This window comes from Patiria miniata, unplaced genomic scaffold (assembly GCF_015706575.1).
Source record: "Patiria miniata isolate m_02_andy unplaced genomic scaffold, ASM1570657v1 HiC_scaffold_23, whole genome shotgun sequence".
Lineage (NCBI taxonomy): Eukaryota > Metazoa > Echinodermata > Asteroidea > Valvatida > Asterinidae > Patiria > Patiria miniata.
The window spans coordinates 3461225-3482695 of record NW_024037062.1 but is presented as its reverse complement, the minus strand read 5'-3'; the positions used below and the strand labels follow the sequence as shown (position 1 = coordinate 3482695).

Sequence of the window (21471 nt, the reverse complement as noted above, 5' to 3'; positions counted from 1 at the left end):
CCATTTTCATGTCGCTGCCGCGTTATTATCGATCGGTACTACTGATGGCGGGTGCATTCATGATCACAAAACAAGTTGAATGAAGTAGCACACGATTAACTTCAAAATTATGTATTTTTGTCTATACTATTTTCTTTAGTTTGATCTCTCATATCATATTGGTGGTGTGATTGTTTTACTTCAAGAAGCTATGTCAACAGATAAAGAAAAACATCCCGGACGTGTCAAAAATACTAAATACACGAAATTTGGATAGTCAAGACAAAAGTCAGAGAAAACGGTAACGTAGGACCACACACTACAGCGATATCGACATTGTGCATGAGCTGCCACGCTGGTCATTAGTCTGCTAATTGCGCTAATTAAAAAGCGTTTACATGTTCCAGATACATGACCATCACTCCCTCAGTCTGGCTGCCAGACGCACAATTACAAAATTACAACAACGTCTGCATATGGTGCCCGACTACATTTATTTAGTACAAAACGTAAGGGAGCCCAGAGAGGCCACATAAAGCTTTTACTTGATTGTAACCTCATGCCTGCCTCGTCTCCTTCCTAAATGCCAATTGCGTTTGCATGAGTCGAGATGATAATTGTCCCAAATTTGCATATTACAACTTGCGACACAAAGGTCAGGTCATCCACACCAGATGCGAGATGTGAGAGGGCAGATGGGGAACACCTTAGTAGCGCGAATTTCACTTTAATAGTGCGCCTAGGCTCGTTTGAACGAGAGACATATTATTCATTTATAAGATAAATAAGTCGTTTAAACCAGATAAAAAAGTCGTTTAACCGAGAAAATAAGCAGTTGATTAAGATAATAAAACGAGATTCTTTGAGTGGGGGAATGAACCTCGGAGAAAAATAGGAAAAAATATCGATTAAAAGATCTTACTAATTTAAATGACCAAACGATGAAAGCGATTGCCCATAAGCGAATAGGAAACGAAAAGCATGGTTATACGTTATAAGCGCACAGATGTTCGCTAATTTGAATGCGTCAACCGTCAAAATATTGCAAAGACTTAATTTCAGACTGCTACGAGTTAAGTCTTGAATGCACCAAAACGAAATAGGCTGCCCGAAAACGAAAACGAACATTCACAGCAAAATCTTGGCTGCCTAAAAATGAAATTGAATGAAACCCAAATGAAAAAGAAACCCTAATTGGACCACATGTGCAAAACTCACGCGAAATTGAATGGCTGATATTGAAACTGATTAGAAAAATTCGGAAATTCGCCGGGAAAACCTATAGTTCCCTTTCAACCAGACCTTTGAAATAGGATAAGTATTAATCAATCCAAAACATGACATTTTCGGGGATTTCAGGCCGCAATTTCCATTAAAAACGCTAAAATCCACGAATACACGAGAAAGTTGCATGCCTTATTTCAATAATTATGACTCGCCAGGGGGACTTTAATAGTTCTGATTGATTGATTGATTGATTGATTTGGTTGATTGCCATTTATATACAGTGGCATACAATAGAAGGTGTCGTGGTTTTTGTGCTCAAAATATTAAAATACATTCAACTTTACATTACAAACATTAAACTATACCACATAATTTAAGTTAATTCCCCCTTGAAATATCTCCCTATAAAAGTATTGGTCATTAACAAGACAAACGAATTATTACACTGTAATGTAACAAGTGCTTTGACTAGCCCGCCGCTGTATTTACTCGCATTTGGCTAGCGGGCTACCACTAAGCTCGAACCATTAATATGCCTACTTGGCAATCTCCCCTCCCTCCCCCCCCCCCCCCCCCGGAGATTCGTCTGTCGACGCAGCTGTGCCCTCCAAATCCTGACTAGAAATCGCCGCCATTGGTGCGTATCCGGTGGGTTACCCCAAGGGTTACCAAAACTCTGTGATGAAAAAACAAAAGTTCATGGAGTAATCCGCTTTCAGGTTTTTTTTTATGTTGGCTCTGCTTTTCAGTGAACTACACAATTGAAATGTCATGGATAATTTGACTAAATTTATTTATTTTTATCGATGCCTAATTGACATTTGGGCAAGAAGACGAGGTAGAAGGCTAGCAATTAATGGTTGTGCCTCTTTTGTGTATTCTCCCGGAGTAACTGCATCATAAATGAACGAGTCTTACTTTATGATCAAATTGATGAGAGGATAAAATATTACCAAAAAGGCCTTGGCAATGTTACGGTCTAAGAAACTATAGGTTTTCCCGGCTATTTAAAAACATTTTCATTCAATTTCATCAACTCTAACATTCAATTTCGTCCGAGAAAAATTTCACATGCTTAAAGAAAACCACTTAAATTAGTCATTTACCATTCAATTTCAAAGTTTGGTCACCCTCTTTAGTCACTGGGTCGAGAATATTCGACATTACAGGTCAAATTCATCTAAGCTGTTTCCGAATGGTAGCATTCAGAGATCGAATTCGTCTTATATAAATCAATTAGACGAATTTGATTCTGAATAACAAGCTAAGGTTTTGCGTAGACGAGACGAGATCGAATACTCCGGGACGAAAACGTGTAATCATTGTTTTAATTTGCTTGTATGAACTGAATTAGAAATTGTCTGACAAAAGACAAAATTAAACATTGGAAGTGCACTAAATGGATGTTGATGGACGAGTTTGAATATAGGTTTTCCCAGCGAATTTCCGAATTTTTCTAATCAGTTTCATTATCAGCCATTCAATTTCGCGCGAGTTTTGCACACCTGGTCCAATTGGGGTTTCTTTTTTATTTGGGGTTCATTCAATTTCATTTTTAGACAGCCAAAATTTTGCTGTGAATGTTCGTTTTCGTTTTAGGGCAGCCTATTTCGCTTTGGTGCATTCAAGACTTAACTTGTAGCAGTCTTAAATTAAGTCTTTGCAACCTTTTGACGGTTGACGCATTCAAATTAGCGAACATCTGTGCGCTTATAACGTATAACCATGCCAGTTTTCGTTTCTTATTCGTTTATGGGCAATCGCTTTCATCGTTTGGTCATTTAAATTAATAAGAATTTTTAATCGACATTTTTTCCTATTTTTCTCCGAGGTTCATTCCCCCCTCCTAAAAAAAAACCAATCTTGACGACTGTAAATTTTACAAAGTTACTTGAGGGAAACAAGATGCAACGAAATAATTAATTGAAAGGGACTAAGATAATTTCTTTTTCCTTGTTGATCTTTTCTACTTGTTGAAACGTTTGATCAAGGGGTTTTGTTACGTTGATGATTTCTTGACGTGCAAGACATCGGAACACGTAATATGTTTGGAAATGGTTGTACCATCGGGAAATCTTCTCTTGCGTTATTTCTTGAATGTTTTCTTGCGTATGTCTGACCGAACACTTACCATATTCATAGGGCCCATGCAAAGTTTTCAATGCAATACATCTTTGTGTCACATTTAACCTTATTTGCAAGTTTTATTTTCCATTTTGAGGGGCGTTTTTGGTGCCTTCTCCGTTTTTATGCTAATGCAAAGTTTCATATTCATTAGAAAACCTGTGATGGTATTCCGAGCATGATTAATGTTACACGGCTATTTCAGCAAAAAAAGTTGCTAGAATTTTGGATATTTTGCTGTCATAAATTTCTTTTATTTGGTGATTATATGTTGTGTCAGTACATGGCAGTAAGCCAATGACCAACCCTTTCCCACAAATGTTTTCAATTAGCAAATTTAGGATGAATAATTTGAAAGAAAAAAACCTAAACTGAACAGTGTCTTCCTGAAATGACATCACAGTAACAGCGTTAGTCCGGAAAAACATGGAAACTTTTAAATGCTTAAAGAAGTGCACCTTTGCAATAAGATTAACCAAAAAAGTGTTGTCAAATGTGTAGTTTTCTTACATTTCACAGAGTTGCGCAAAAAGAATTCCTGAGAAAAAATTCATTGCACATACCCTTTAAGAAAGAAAGTCAATCTACGGTTTGAAGTCATCAAATATATGATTTGCGCTAAGGAATACGGACACGTATGAAGTCTTAAAAGATGTTTGACAAAATGTGAAACATGTTTGCCCGTTAGGAAGCCTAACACACTGCTTAGTTTAGGGTTTTTTCTTTCAAATTATTCATCCAAAATCTGCTAATTGAAAACATTTGTGGTCGATGGCTTACTGCCAATTTGACCACATGTGCAAAACTCACGCAATATTTAATGGCTGATTATGAAACTGATTTGAACAAATCAGAATTTCTCCGAGAAAACCTTTATTGAAAAGGAGGGCCTATTCTTGGCTGACTTCTTCATACTTTAAAAGGCATTGATCCAATGATTGTCTTCATACTCATTAACGAACGACTGAATTACCCCCTCTATCAGTGCCTCCCTGTCTCATATCGTTTGAACATTTTTTACTTCTTCCAAATATCATTGCTCCCTGTTACTTTCGGATCAGGAAGATGTACATGGATGTACACACTATGAGGTCTCAGTCAGTCTCTTGTAATTCTGATTCTACTGGCCTTGCATTTAAGTGCACAATCATCATTAAAAATGCCACCGATTTAGAATCGTACGAGCTTTTCTTTCTTTTTCCCGGACCGTCATTCTCAGCGACTTTTCTTCAATCTGTTCTCAGCAGGAACTTGAGACGTGGAACGAAAATCAACCCTGATACAGAGGGCACGTCATTTTGACGTCATCAGGAATCACATTACCAAATTATCATATTTAACAAAATAAACAATGAACAAAATACACAATCATATTAAAGGTTTTCCCGGCCAATTTCACCAAGTTTTCATTCAATTTAACGCCTGGCTCATTCGATTTAGATTGAAATTGAAAGAACACGCAGATCGACATTCGACAATCAAAAGAATCATTCAATTTCACTATCCGAGCATTCTATCGCCTTTTAGCTTCACTCGTCCCTATCAAAGATGCATTCATATTAAAAGTATCGCGTTTTTCATTCAATTCCGTCTAAACCATTAGTAAGGGATCGATAGGGCATTCGTTTTCATTAATGGGCAAACATATGTTACATTTTGTCAAACATCTTTTAAGACGTCATACGTGTCCGTATGAAGTCTTAAAAGTCTAAATCATATTTGATGACTTCAAACCGAAGATTGACTTTCTTTCTTAATTAAAAGGTATGTGCAATGAATATTTCTCAGGAATTCTTTGACGCAACTCTGTGAAATGTAAGAAAACTACACATTTGGCAACACTTTTTGGGTTAATCTTATTTCAAATGTGCACTTCTTTAAGCATTTAAAAGTTTCCATGCTTTCCCGGCATAACGCTGTCACTACTGTGATGTCATTTCAGGAAGACACTGTTCAGTTTAGGTTTTTTCTTTCAAATTATTCATCCCAAATTTGCTAATTGAAAACTTTTGTGGGAAAGTGTTCTGTCATTGGCTTACTGCCATGTACTGACACATCATATAATCACCAAAAAAAGAAAAAGTTATGACAGTAAAATATCCAAAATTCTACCAACTTTGTTTTTGCTGAAATAACCGTGTCACATTAATCTTGCTTGGAATGCCATCACATGTTTTCTAATGAATATGAAACTTTGTATTAGCATAAAAACAAGAAGGGCACCAAAACACCCCTCAAAAAGGGAAAATAAAACTTGCAAATATGGTTAAGTGTGACGCAAAGATGTATTTTTAAGGTTTGCAGTAAAAATTTTGCATGGGCCCTGTGAATACAGTAAGTGTTCGGTCAGACATACGCAAGAAAACATTTAAGAAATAACGCAAGAGAAGTGTTCCCAACGGTACAACCATTCCCAAACATACGTGTCCCGATGTCTTGCACGTCAAGAAATCGTCAACGTAAAAAAGCCCCTTGATCAAACGTTTAAACAAGTATATAGAAAAGATCAACACTGAAAAAGAAATTATCTTAATCCCTTTTAATTTATTATTTCGTTGCATCTTGTTTCCTTCATATTAGTTGATTTGTAACATTGTAAATTTTACAGTCGCCAAGATTTTTGGGGGGAAATGAACCTCGGAGAAAAATAGGAAAAAATATCGTTTAAAAAATCTTACTAATTTAAATGACAAAACGATGAAAGTGATTGCCCATAAACGAAAAAGAAACGAAAAGCATTATATGTTATAAGCGCACAGATGTTCGCTAATTTGAATGCGTCAACCGTCAAAAGGTTGCAAAGACTTAAATTTAGACTGCTACAAGTTAAGTCTTGAATGCACCAAAACGAAATGGGCTGCCCGAAAACGAAATCGAACATTCACAGCAAAATCTTGGCTGCCTAAAAATGAAATTGAATGAACCCAAAGTGAAAAAGAAACCCCAATTGGACCACATGTGCAAAACTCACGCGAAATTGAATGGCTGATAATGAAACTGATTAGAAAAATTCGGGAAAACCTATAATATATGTTTCATTCGATTTAACACCTATGGTTAATTCATTTTAGATTAAAATGAAAAGATCACGCATAACGTCATTCGACAATCAAAAAGAATAAAATAATCTGAAAGTATCGTCTTGTTCTTTGAATTTCGTCTGAACCAACAGTAAGGGTTGATCGGACATTTATTTTCATAATGAGCAAACATAATATTTAACATTTTGTCAAGCATATCTTAACTTCCTGCATATCTGTATTCCTATAAAATTCTTAGTTATCTCAGCGTAAATCATATTATAGTTTTTTTTACTAAAATGATACTTCTCGAATCTGAGTGAAAGACATTATCAGTGCAAAGATATGCATCTTTCAGACATTTCATAAACTGATTACTTTAATATAGGTTTTACCGGCGAATTTCCGAATTTTTCTAATCAGTTTCATTATCAGCCATTCAATTTCGCGTGAGTTTTGCACATGTGGTCCAATTGCGGTTTCTTTTTCGTTTGGGGTTCATTCAATTTCATTTTTAGGCAGCCAAGATTTTGCTGTGAATGTTCGTTTTCGTTTTCGAGCAGCCTATTTCGTTTTGGTGCATTCAAGACTTAACTTGTAGCAATCTTAAATAAAGTCTTTGCAACCCGTTTTTGACGATTGACGCATTCAAATTAGCGAACATCTGTGCGCTTATAACGTATAACCATGCTTTTCGTTTCTTATTCGTTTATGGGCAATCGCTTTCATCGTTTGGTCATTAAATCAGTAAGATTTTTAATCAATTTGTTTTCCTATTTTTCTCCGAGGTTCATTTCTACCCCCCCCCCACAAAAAAAATCTTGATGACTGTAAAATTTACAATGTTACAAATCAACTGATATGAGGGAAAGAAGATGCAACGAAATAATGAATTGAAAGGGACTAAGATAATTTCTTTTTTCACTGTTGATCTTTTCTACTTGTTAAAACGTTTGATCAAGGGGCTTTTTTACGTTGACGATTTCTTGACGCGTAAGACATCGGGACACGTGACGCATGTTTGGCAATGGTTGTACCGTCGGGAACACTTCTCTTGCGTTATTTCTTAAATGTTTTCTTGCGTATGTCTGACCGAACACTTACCATATTCACAGGGCCCATGCAAAGATTTCAATGCAAACCTTGAAAATACATCTTTGTGTCACATTTAACCTTATTTGCAAGTTTTATTTTTCATTTTGATGGGTGTTTTTGGTGCCTTCTCCGTTTTTATGCTAATGCAAAGTTTCATATTCATTAGAAAACACGGCTATTTCAGCAAAAAAAGTTGCTAGAATATTTTGCTGTCATAAAATTCTTTAATTTGGTGATTATATGATGTGTCAGTACATGGCAGTAAGCCAATGACCAACCCTTTCCCACAAATGTTTTCAATTAGCAAATTTGGATGAATAATTTGAAAGAAAAACCCTAAACTGAGTGTCTTCCTGAAATGACATCACAGTAACAGCATTAGTCCGGAAAAACATGGAAACTTTTAAATGTTTAAAGAAGTGGACATTTGCAATAAGATTAACCCAAAAAGTGTTGTCAAATGTGTAGTTTTCTTACATTTCACAGAGTTGCACAAAAAGATTTCATGTGAAAAATTCCTTGCACATACCCTTTCATTAAGAAGGAAAGTCAATCTACGGTTTGAAGTCATCAAATATGATTTACGCTAAGGAATACGGACACGTATGAAGTCTTAAAAGATGTTTGACAAAATGAAAAACATGTTTGCCCATTAATGAAAACGATTGCCCAATCAACCCCTTACTAATGGTTTAGACGACATTGAATGAACAACACGATAATTTTAATATGAATGCGTCTTTGATAGGGACGAGTGAAGCTACAAGGCGATAGAATGCTCGGATAGTGAAATTGAAGGATTCTTTTTGATTGTCGAATGCCGATCTGCACGATCTTTCAATTTCAATCTAAATCGAATTAGCCAGGCGTTAAATTGAACGAAAACTTGGTGAAATTGGCTGGGAAAACCTATATTTGGTCAAGTGCAACTTGGAATAAATTATTACGTTAGTACTAACGGGGTGATAATTGGGATGCAAATCAAAATGTTGGAATATGATTGTGCCCACTTCAGAGGTGATGCATTGGGTCATTTGAGGGATATTTTGTATAATAGGAAGTGGGTATCTAGCATGAAAAAAACCCACCCCATCCAAAAAAAAATAAATTCGCACTGCACGCACAGTGGACAGTGAGTATTATTGCGAAATGAATGTTTTTCCCCCCAATTTAATAGCTTTGACATAGTTTATATTGAACACACCACTGAAGTCAGTAAGACTTTCATAGATGAGCACATAACTGACAAATTAATATAATTATTATGAACATTATTAATGCACTAATATCACTAAATACCACAGACAGTCGGGGCATACATGTAGATATACATGTAAATGATTGTATAAAACATAGGCCTAGGGGTCGTTCCACACAAAAGGTAACTAAAGTGCGACATTTAAGAGAACCATAGACAGAAGTCGATACATGAAGTACTCTGTCATGCTTTTTCATCTTTCTACATCCCATGTCCTGGTAAGAACATTGTCCACCAAGTTTGATAAATTTCTCAGGATTCCACTGGTCAATCTTACATTCAACCTCTACCGGTTGGTATTTTTAAACTACAGGGATGTACATCTTCAAGACTTCATACATTTTTATAACAGGAACAGAAATTCATCACAAATGTGTGTCCTTGTTATGAACATGTATCAAGTCGCATCTCAATTTCATCAATAAAATAGGTTGCTTTAGTGTTGAATAAACCAATTCTACATTGAATAAGGGAACAAGAGATGGATTAATCATAAGAAAGAAAGTACATGTAGTATGATTCAAGAATGTCCATCCATGTCCGTCTTTTCATCTTAAAGATGGCATAGTAATTCCATACATATTAATTGAATCAGCTTACTTATTTATCAGTGCAATCACGAATAATACAGGAATGTTTATAAAAAAAATTCATAAAAAAGCAAAAGACCTGCTTTGAAATCCACCTCCATAACATTCGGAGTCTTGTAAAGTCATTCACCTTATTACGCATGTGTATAACACACCAAGCAATGCTCCTGTTGCCTCTTTCAGGGGTTAAACTTTCAAGGCAGCACCTCAAGCTAAGCATCTTTCTGAGTTCTTTCCATATGCTGTTGTGCCTGAATGTTTCCAATTTGAAATAATAAGTCTTTATTCATCGTTACTACAACATGACTAGTCAGGGTATGAACAGCAGAATACTCAAATAGCCAGAAAAAGGGCCATGTTGGGGTTAATTTGGAATTTCAAGGGGTTATTTAAGAGATACAGCATTAGTTTTGGTGTCAACAGTCTTGTATTGATGGTGTTAACCATTTCCCAGATGGGCGTCTTCATATTTTGACATTGGACTTTACCACCCCCCTCTATTAGTACTCGACCGCTATATTGCAACACTTTAATCATACATGTACAACACTAAAGATGAATTTAAAAAAAAAAGAAAAAAAAATGTAAATAGCCCTAATGGCGGATGGAGGCGGCAGTGTGCATTTCAGTGGTTATTTATCATCTAGAATTTTATTGGTTTTTTTTCCTTTGTAAAAAACCCGAATGACGGATGGAGGTGGCAGTGCACATTTTGATGATTTTAGTTTGTTTTTGGTAAATAGCCCCAGTGGCGGATGGTGACAGTGTACATTTGAGTAATTATTTATTATCTAGAATATTATATTTGTTTCTACTGTAAATAGCTATAAAGGCGGATGGAGGTGGCAGTGCAGTGGGTGTTTTTTTTTGTAAATAGCCCTAATGGCGGATAGTGGCAGTGTACACTACAGAGATTATTGATTATCATTTTAGCGATTATTTATCATCTAGAATTTTATATTTTTTCATTTGTAAATAGCCTTAACGCCGGATAGTGGCAGTGTACATTTGAGTGAACGGGCCGCCTCGCCTACGTACGTAGCTAGCCCTGCGCGACGTGAACTCGTACGGGTCCATATTGTGTGATACGGATACTGTCTGTGCTCGGTGTAGGCACGGACGTCCGCTGCGAGTGCCCGTTCAGTTTCTTGATGAAAGACTCCCCAAGGGCCCACGTATGTTTCAGCCCCATAGACCGTGCGTGCATTTAGTTCGTCTTCTCACGCATGCGCAATGGTTTCCTCCGCGTCGTCGGCTTGCAAAGAGCGGTAACAGACGACGCACTGAACGATTGTCTGGTTTTCATGTCTTAAAATGTATCCTTCTCAAACGTACTTAAAAGATGATTCAAACCAAAAATTATCAGTAGACCAAGTGAACAAAGATATAAATTGTCTCTACAGTGTGGTAACGGCGCTAAAAACCTTTTAAAATATAAAAAAAAACAATAATTATGGACAAAAAACGTACAAAAATGAAAAGGAAAAAAATCTTTCGCTTTTGACTTTGGTTTACACATTTTGACAATTTTCCGGGTTTACCTTAGATCAGCCGTAGTACCATCGGAAAGGATGATACATTATTATCATTTTACAGGTGATTTGATGTAAGAAGGAAACCTGTAGCTTATAAAAATCGTCATTTTTCGAGTAAACCCATTTTGAAAGCTTCGTGCACAAATACACTGGTCCCAGTGCCCTCTGTGATCGTACTTGCATTTCAGGGGCGGGAACCAGTCAGTTGTAAATCGTTTCAGTTAAATGTATACATTTATTTGCCAACGCGTCGAAAGATTACAAACGGAGCGCCGCGCGCGGCGCGTGGCTAGCCATGTTTACGGGCCAGATTCCCGCAGGGTCTGTGTACAGGTACGTGCACACTAACGTTGCATTCAACGAAAAAACGTATAACGTGAGACCTTACTTTTCTCATTGAAACGGTTTCCGACTTAAATGATATTTAAACATCGCACTTTCCATGGCATCTTTTACCATTTTTCAGTGAAGACAAGTTTACAATTACTCGGCAAAACTGAAAAATTATCCCCTAAACTGTCGCCTGTTTTGAATTTGTGACCCAATATTTTCGTACTACACGACACGGAAAAACAAAAAAAATGCATCAAATACTCTCTGTTTTTTTGCGCTAAGGTTTGCAAAAGTGACTTTGATTGCCTTAAATTCCTGTCCACGTGGAAAGAAAAATTAATCAAAGTTCTTCAAGCGTGATGTTGACCGATACTTCAGTGGGTCAAACTGCGACCGCAGGCATCCATGTTTGCTGATTATCATATTTCATATTTTGAGTGCGCATGCGCGCAAACTAAATGAGCGGCTGAAACATACGTGGGCCCTGTCACACTTCTGCGTATCCTAATTCCTTATGAGTTGCGCATTGACTTTTTTTCATACGCAGTCGTACGCACAATACGCACCTCATATGCATCTCTATCGTTTTGTGTAAGTTGTATGTACGCAGGCATACGCATGGTACGGCTCAATACGCTGGATAGTTTTGGGCATGCACAAAACTACGCTGCGTACGCTGTTACGCAGGTCATAAAGCCCCTGTCACACTTTTGCGTATCCCAATTCCTTATGAGTTCCTTATCAACAATTTTCAATACGCAGCCGTACTATCAAAAACGTCGAAATTTTTTGATTACTTTGACATATGTGCGACGCACATCTAGCGAACAAGTAACGAATTCAACGCATCCACTGCGTATGAGATGCGTATGAGTTGCGTATGCAGTGCGCAAGTTCGCCATCTGTGCGTTTCTCATAAGTTACGAATAAGTACAATGCGCTGCCCGCTCGCAAGACAAGCGATACTAATTCGTGCAATACGTCGCTATGTATACGTCCAATATAGGAGGTCAGCGTATTGCCGCGCATGAGCGGCTTATCCCTCACAAACACATAGCGTACTCGTACTGCGCTCGACCGACGCGGGACCGATGCGCTGCGTATTGATAACTTATGACCTGCGTAACAGCGTACGCAGCGTAGTTTTGTGCATGCCAAAAACTATCCAGCGTACTTGGCCGTACCATGCGTATACCTGCGTACATAAAACCTACACAAAACGATAGAGATGCATATGAGGTGCGTATTGTGCGTACGACTGCGTATGAAAAAAAGTCAATGCGCAACTCATAAGGAATTAGGATACGCAGAAGTGTGACAGGGCCCTTAGTTATAAATACGCAGCACATCGGTCCCGCATCGGTCGAGCGCGGTACGATTACGCTATGTGTTCAAGGGGGATAAGCCGTTCATACGCGGTAATACGCTGACCTCCTATATTGGACGTATACACAGCGTACTTGCAGCGCAGATACAACGCACGCTGAACGAACTCATATCGAATGCCGACGTATTGCCCGAATTAGTACCGCTCGCCCTGCGAGTGGGCAGCGCGTTGTACTTATTCGTAACTTATGAGAAACGCACAGATGGCGAACTTGCGCACTGCATACGCAACTCATACGCATCTCATACGCAGTGGATGCGCTGAATTCGTTACTTGTTCGCTAGATTTGCGTCGCACATGTCAAAGTAATCAAAAAAATTCGACGTTTTTGATCGTACGGCTGCGTATTGAAAAATTTTGATAAGGAACTCATAAGGTATTGGGATATGCAAAAGTGTGACAGGGGCTTAACGACGCCATAGAACCAGACTAATGAGACTGTGCCTAATAACTGGCACATTCACTGGCCTGGTGGCTTGCATGACATGATTAAATGTTAAATTTCTATATTGTACAGCACTTTTTCAATGTGTAAACCCTGCGAACATTCTCATGCATTTATCTGCTAAAATATTGCGTGCGCTAGAATTTAAATGAAAATCCTTTGCAAAACGATGTGTCAATTAGCAAAAGTTCGAGGTTTGGGCGCACGCAGTGCCTACGCAGCACGCACGCGCACATACTGAGCAGTCCATCCGATCATCCCGCAGATCGTTGGCAACACGTGTTCAACTTCTTGTCGACTGCCGAGGAAGCTGACTTACCACTCCATACCACATAATATGTGGTATGATAATATGCGCCGACATGATATTATCAAATCAGTGCTTTCGCGAGTGATCAAGTATGGATTTACCAATCACAAGAAGTATTCGGGCCACAAAACGGGCAAGAAGAGACATTCTGCAAACTGTAACTTTTGCAAAGCCACGATTTCTGAAATAAGTGTTCATGGAACTACCTCCAACTTCATCCGTCATCTGCAGCGTGTACAGAAATCCTGGTATAAGCCTGATGAACTTCGCAAATGATGGGATAGATCCAGTTGCGGGGGGGGACCTTTTCTTTCCTCCCAAAATTTTAAACCATTGTGGTAGGCGTTACAATTCTGTGAAATATTTTACTTGTATACCCCATCAAGTGCACCAGTGGAGTGCATTTTCAGTCATGGGGGTATAATAATGCGTCCCCATCGTGCCAGCTTATCTTCCCGCATGTTAAAATGCTTATGTGTCAAAGATGTAATGAACATGTTTTAGTTTAAATCTTAGTTAAGCCAGAACATAATTTTCATACTTGTGACCTTGCAATGCATTCTGAGTACAAGCAGTGACATTTTTTCCAGCAACATCTTTTTTAAAGAGGATCGGAATTTGGGATTTCAATATTTTAAGTTTTTTACACTTGAAAAGCCTTTTAAATCCTGAAGTTCACTTAAAAATATTGAGGGCGAAATCATTTATGAATTTGGTTAAAATGTATACTACACATTACCTTTAACCTTTGCTTTGTATTAAAAGGGGTCAAACAATCAACTTTGTCCTAGTTCTCATCCACGATGATGTGTATTTGAGATTCACAAAAGGACTCGGACTCGGAGACAAGGACTCGGACTCAGACTCGGACTAGGATACCAAGGACTCGGACTCGGATGAGGTGGACTCGACCATAGCACTGATTATTTATTTACAAGAATTTTTTCTCTTTCAGTCGTTTTGGTCATCTGCAAAGACTTGCTCATGTTCTGGCAACGGTTCCAGCCCTACTTGGCCTAGCTGCGCAACGTTGTAAAAAAATTAAACATCTTGGAGGAATATAGGCCTAATATCTGCATAATATACGACGGATGTTTGCATATGATTTGTTCATTCGTGAAACAATCAATGAATCACCTCTACCCACCATTTGGAAATAGTTTTAGCTGACTATCTATGTGAGGTAACTTCAGGGGCGGATCCAGGATCTTCCGAAGGGTGGAAGGGCGTGATTTTTTTTAACCTGTAGGGGAAGTTTTGTCGTGATACACCAACGTGCGAAGCCACGGCGTGGGGTTCGGGGCCGACTTATGGTCCCAAAATTGTGAACTTTAGAAGCTCTTTGGTACATTTTAGAGCAAATCTTGGGATCTTTGAGGTAGATTTTTCCTCAAAATTCAGAGGAGATAGATAACATTTTTTTTTAAATAAAAATATAATAAACATTTCACAAACATAACAATTTTCTGAACTGGAAAAGTTCGGATGAAAAGTAAGTTTCAGATTAAAACAAATTAAGCAAAAAAAAAAAATTCTGCTTCCTATTACATGACTTTCCAAAAATTAGGGTCGTTAGGTCGGAATTTATTTTTATTTCGTCAAAAAAATATTTTGTGCTGATTGAAATAATGCAGCATACCAAGGAATCATGCATAATTTGTGCCTTAATAAAGTTCATTCGCGCCACAAAAGTAATCGAGACTGTCCATCAAAAGTGATAAAAACTTGCCTCACCTAATATGAAAAACATATATTTAAGGTGGATGATTCTTAAAAATAATGGAGAACTGAAGTCCTCCACGCCACTATGCTCAACGTTAGTCACCGTCAGCCGCCAGCCAGCAGTGGCCGTATATCGCCTCGCGCACACGGCACACTATCAGTGTGCATACCTGCACTGTGTATTTGCAGCGGACTCGGCAACGAACCCACGTGCTGTGGCCGAACTTTTTTTTCAGAAACACGCTAACGGTATATCAAGTACGTATGAGCGGAACAATCTCCTTATATATATTTTAATGGAAAATACATACACAGAAAAGAAAGATCACGTTCTGGGAATTAATTGGAATAAATTCTCTTTCTCCATCGATGTTTATTAAATATTTGGTATTTTCTACGGTCCAAGTTCGTCCTGTCACGTTATGTAGGTCTAGTCACTGGTTCCAGTCCTACCAGTGAATGGCGATGGCACTGCACTGCACTGCCATGCTATGCCGCACGGAACATCGTATACGCGAACAGTGGCATGGCTTTGGTGCATTTTGATCACAAATGCGTCAATAGTTTAGGCTTTTTCGTCAAGATTTAGCATGTCAAGATGAACTATTTTTTTTTTTTACGATTATAGTGCCATATGTAATTCCAGCGTATCGGGCCGATACGCACGCATAACCCAATATTTGTCTATAAATGGCTTAAACTCAAACTCTAGTTTTCTTACACACGGAGTACCCCAAGGCTCAATTTTAGGACCTTTGCTTTTTATAATATATAGTAATGATTTTACAAAGTCTTCTAACTTGCTCTCTTTTATATTGTTTGCTGATGACTCTAGTTTATTCTTTTCCCATGGCAACCTCAATTACCTCACTGACACTGTTAATTAACACCGAACTTATATCTGTTTCGAGTTGGTTCAGACTTAATAAATTATCCTTAAATATTTCCAAAACTAGCTTCATGTTGTTCAGTAACTTTGTCAGTGAACTAGCCTGTAATATTATGATTGATGATTCTGTAATTATCAAAACTGATTGTTGTAAATGTTTTGGTTTGTTTATTGACCCAGGGCTAACATGGAAAATCATGTTGATCATTTATGTAAAATCATTGCAAGAAACGTAGGTGTATTAACAAAATCAAGCATCTTTTACCTGTAAATGTTTTGGAATCTCTTTATAACACCCTAATTGTCTCTCATCTTAACTATGGTTTACTTGCTTGCGGTAGTAGTTCTGCTACAAGACTACTTCTATAACAGAAAAGAGCCTTGCGTGTAATTAATTTTGCCGACTTCTATGAACACACATATCCCTTTTTATAAAACATAGAATTTTAAAACTTAATGATATGTATAACGTTCAGCTTGGGTCTTTAATGTATCAATCTTCTCGCAATACTTTACCATCTTCCATTAATAGTATTTTTAGCCAGAAGTGAAATTCATTCTCATTGGACTCGCCAAGCTTCTAATTTTTATATTCCATTTAGTCGTACCTCTCTTTCTCAAAATACTGTTAAATACAAGGGACCCAAGCTGTGGAATTCGTTCTCTACACAACTTCAAGCTTCTACCAATCTTTCCACTTTTAAACGCCTATTTAAATCAATCTTAATTCAAACTTATTATTAATTCATGCTAGTAGATATATGTTGTTACATGTAGATTGTAGAATATCCATTATTTTATTGCTCATTGCTGACCTGACTAGTTAAAATGATCTGTATTGTATTGTTTGTTTGTCTGTTGTTTACGTCTGAATGTGTATTGTGTTTAGGTATGTTGCTTTTCTATGTAATTACTTTAAATACAGCATGCTCATTGAGCCCTACCTCGTTTGACTGACCATTTAATAGTGTTTATTGTAAGTTACTTCCTTTCCCTTGGTTTGGGCTCAATGAGCATGCCCGTCTGGGGCCCATGCTTAAAAGCTCTGCTTCTTAATGGGCCCCTCTGCAGTGTCTCTAAAATATCAGTTGTGTTGTATTATTTGTAATTCTTTTCTGCTATGCAATTATTTTATGTCATTTATAGATTTGATGCTGTGGAAATAAATAAACCTTGAACCTTGAACCACGTTTGTACGTGGGGAGAACATCTTAATGTTTTATCTGAAGGAAAGGGGGCGTGCGCCCTCAACTCCCCCCCCCCCCGCTGGATCCGCCCCTGACCTTACAATTCTGTCACAAGTACAATGTAAAAGCAGCCTCAAATAAATGCGTCATGCCATAATTTGTTGAGCAATCCACAGACTTACGCACTGAGAAACTTTCTTAAAATTCTCGTGACTGAAATGTTGCGCAACGTACACTATAAATGGTGGCCCGAGTGTTCTTTGTCATCGCATAAGGTGACATGAAATCGGCTGCAGGAATGAGATTGTCAAATAAAAAAGTCTGACAATTGAAAGGTGTGAAAGATGCGTATCTGTCTATGCATTTTCATGAAGGACCAAATATAACTGTGTGAACTTGAATTATACTGGGTTAGTTCAAAAAAAGTGACCTGGATTAATGATTTTGTATCTTAAAACCTAATTTGACACAATCTAATTTGACACACTAATGAAGTACGTTTTAAAAGAGCATTTTTTTATATAAAAAAGACAAAGGCAAAAGTAATGCACCAGCCAAAATGACAAAACATAATGAAAAAATTGCTACACTATAATAAAGTAAGATCGATTGATAAAATTGATAAAATTGACCTTAAAAGATGACACAGCCACCAGGAATAAGATATTGCACGAAGTACACAATAGACCCAGACATAGTATGATAGTGCATAAAGCACACTAGACCCAGACATATTATGAAGATCAAGAAGTTAATAAGCATGGTCTTGTATACTCATCTGAAAAGGTGGGTATATTAAAATAGCTTTAAAAAACTAGCAATTGTGAAGTTACAGGCCCCGTACCACACTCATTACAATGTTAGTGACGTTTAAAATAATAATATGACATGTTTGCTTAAAAAAAAACTGTGATAAAAATCACAGAACGTAACGTGAAAAGATGGTTATCGGCGCAATGTACTGTGAAAAAGCAGAGCCGCGTTCATGTCGCTACGCAATGCATTAGCTGAAAATGCGTAGAAAAATGTCTAGTGGATATTATGCCGGATTCGGTTTTCTTTAAGTAGGCCTATGGGTGCACTCCAGTAAATAGGCCAAATATCCGTCCGCCGAGCTCATGAATACAAGTTATACACTCAAATTCGTCCATATTAGAGAGTTCTGAGAGCCATGGAATGGGGAGATTGAAGAGATATGGCAATACACCTCTGGCCCGGACTTTTTTTAGCCATGTTGTGGAGGGATCCCTTTTCGAGATGGCTACTTTTTCACTTTGGGAAATATCACTAATTTTAGGGGTCGGCTTCTTTGGATGAGATTGTCTCGAAAAGTCATCGGTCAACCCAACAAAAATTAAAAATAAAATGAAATTTGACATGTTCATCATCATTTTTCTGTGCAGCGTGAAAACATGTGAGAGTTTTGAGTATTTTTAAAAGAATTTTGAAGTATGGGCATTTACACTGTTGTCTATTGGACATTTATTAGATTGGGTGCACCCCTATACGATGTTAAGCCGGGTGATCTTACAGCGCCCTCCTTGACGCATAATTATAGACGAAGACTTTTCTGCAACTATGCACAAAAGCAAAAACCAAAAAAAAATTGGAAGAAAAACAATTGCTTTTCAGTTGACGGCGGGAAAGCCAATCTGCAAAGTTGGCGGAAAAGCCTGAATACAAAAGTTATTGCATTTTAAGAAGTTCGAATCATGGGAAAAACTCCATTGCACGGTCCTTTAAATGTGTATTTGATAAGATGAAGCTCGACTTTAATTCTGATATAGAGACTAACATATAGTTACGTGGCCTCCTAATTTGCATACGGATCGCAAAACGTCAGCAAACAGATCATTTTAGAAATCTGGTTTTGCAATGAAATGATTGCAATAAAAAAAACTCAAGTTAGTACTTTGGCACAACCACCACATTTCTTAGATTTCCCTGTAAGACATCTTGCTATAGTTGCACTTTTAAAATATTAATTTTGGAGTAGAATTACTTACCTCGTTTACCACGGCACTGGGCTCTGAAAGACGCGAAAGCCTTGTTACGAAGTGCGGTCAGATCATCACCGGGTGCAGCCTGGACCATGGCACTACACGTGTTCCCTCGCACAGGTAGAATAAAGAAGGAACTAAAAAGCCACAGAGTCCAACTGAAGACCCACATTTTACGCGGGTTTTTCATGACCAGCCAGCAGGTCTTCACTTTGATATCTGCGATCAAAACGGGCAGAGCACCACTCCCTGGCACGATGAGCCTAATGTTTGGGATATCGCTTGCTGTCGTCACATAGTTTCCACGGTAACCGTAACAATGGATATTGTTTGGAGTTGGTTCATCGACGATCATGACAGAGCGAAATCCAATGTCATGTGACGCTCGTTTTTTTAATTTATTTATTGTTTTCCCCTGGAAGAAATGTGTTATTCAACCTCAAAGCAACTTCTAAGCTACACAGAAACTACTTAAGAAACCAAAGCAATGCCGCAAAATATCTTGACCTATAATACATTTGGAATACAGAGTTAGTTTTGACACAGTACTTCAAAGGAGTCTCATTTTGTATGACATTTTGCAGTAGATCCATTTGTAATCGAGATGTACTTTTCCAAACTAAAATAACGTTTTAAATCAAGATTCAATAGTGCAAGGGATGATCTGCTATCGTTCATCTTCATCTTATAAATGTGAAAACGACACAAAATAAGGATCAGGTTGAGAGCAATCCACGATATTTTTTTTAACTTATGCCGAAAAGTATAGCCTCATCGTCTAAGTGTATGTTTAAATTAAGAGTCCTCTCAAACCAATCATTAACCCGGGTCCAAAACATAGATGAAATCTCACACCTACAAAATAGATGAACAAGCGTTTCGCTCTCTAAGATATAGAATATCTATGTAACGAACCGGATAGGGCGCTCGCGCGCTATGCACGTCAAGTCACGTACAAACATGCGTACGAACATTTTTTTCTTGCGCGATGCCTGTACGATATGGATTACGGTAGCCTCGTTTTTTCGCCCGGTTGTAAAGGGACGAAAGAGGTACGTGCATTTAATATAAATCCTTGCTAAATAACGCAACGTCGAAAAAATTGTGTTGGAAAGGATTGATTCTTCAAAAAAACAACTTTGAACATTTTAAACATGGCGTCGCGCGTTAGATACATCGACTGCAGTCCTAGTTTAAATGTGCCAATTTATGACACATTTAAATGAGACAATTCCAGTGGTTAAGATCGCGCAAGGCATGATGGTAAACAACATGGCGCAGCAAGATCGTACCCATGGAAACGAGGTTGCCCAGCAGGCTTCACTTTGTAATTCTACACAGCCTATGATTGCACACCAGTAAATAGGCCAAATATCCGTCCGCCGAGCTCACGAATAAAAGTTGTACCCTCAAAATATTTATATTAGATCTAGAGAGATCTAGATCTAGATCTGAGAGCCATGGAATTGGGGAATTGAAGAGATATGGCAATGCACCTGTGGCCTGGACTTGGGACTTCCAATTCTGAGCATTGTGGATGCAATTGGGCCCGAAAGTGACGCTATTTAGCCATGTTGTAAAGGGATCGTTTTTCAAGCCGTACTAAAGCTGTACTACATTTCGAGTTTTCCATTTGTTTGTGCACAAACGTGGATCCGCCCAGCAGGCTTCACTTTGTACAGCGAGTTACCACTGTAGTAATTCAATATAGCTCTATGTATTCTATTATATAGACTAATCCGACAACAGCCATTTTCTCTGGTGGCACCAGGCTCGCGCGAGTCGCGTAAATGCAAGCTGCTTTCATTTATAACGCAGCAATTCCGAGGAAATGCACAAAAGGAGGCCCAACGATTAACTGCCTGCTCCCTGCTATCATTACTATTGTATAGTTTCACTGATGCGTGAAGCCAGCAGACACAAGTCCAAAGCGGCTAATACTCCCTGTACTGTTTTCAGCACAGAGTACGCGTAACCCTTGATGTAACCCGTCTGAAACGCACCCACAATGGCGATTTCTAGTCAAGATGAGGAGGGGACACCGGCGTCACCAGGTTAATATAATGGGGGGGGGGGGGTTTTAAGGCATCATAGATTGAACATTTCTGGGTCTTAAAAATCGTTTTGTCAAGACTAATATTAACAAACTTAAAGGGAATATACATCATTTGCTTTTGCTGTAATTTTCAGCAATTGATGGAATTGGGGTTGGAAATATAAAGCAAATATAGTTACACTGACATTTTTGGAGGTTTTGGTTCGAAAATGCTATAAAAACCAAGAAAAACGATCATTTTCCTGTAGTCTGGTCCCCTGACTCCATATAAGAAGAAACAGAGCAGTTTACATACATTGGGGAATTGTAAGGTC

At 38.0% G+C, this 21471-nt stretch overlaps 1 protein-coding gene across 1 annotated transcript in view; it reads right to left on the bottom strand.

Moving 5' to 3' along the window:
- Window positions 1-19456, bottom strand: part of LOC119731395 (adipocyte enhancer-binding protein 1-like) — a 30983-nt gene extending 11527 nt beyond the window's left edge. The window contains exon 1 of the mRNA XM_038204566.1: window positions 19108-19456. Within this exon, the coding sequence (XP_038060494.1) occupies window positions 19108-19456 (349 nt within the window). The remainder of the gene's footprint in view (window positions 1-19107) is intronic.
- Between the last annotated feature and the right edge of the window lie 2015 nt (window positions 19457-21471).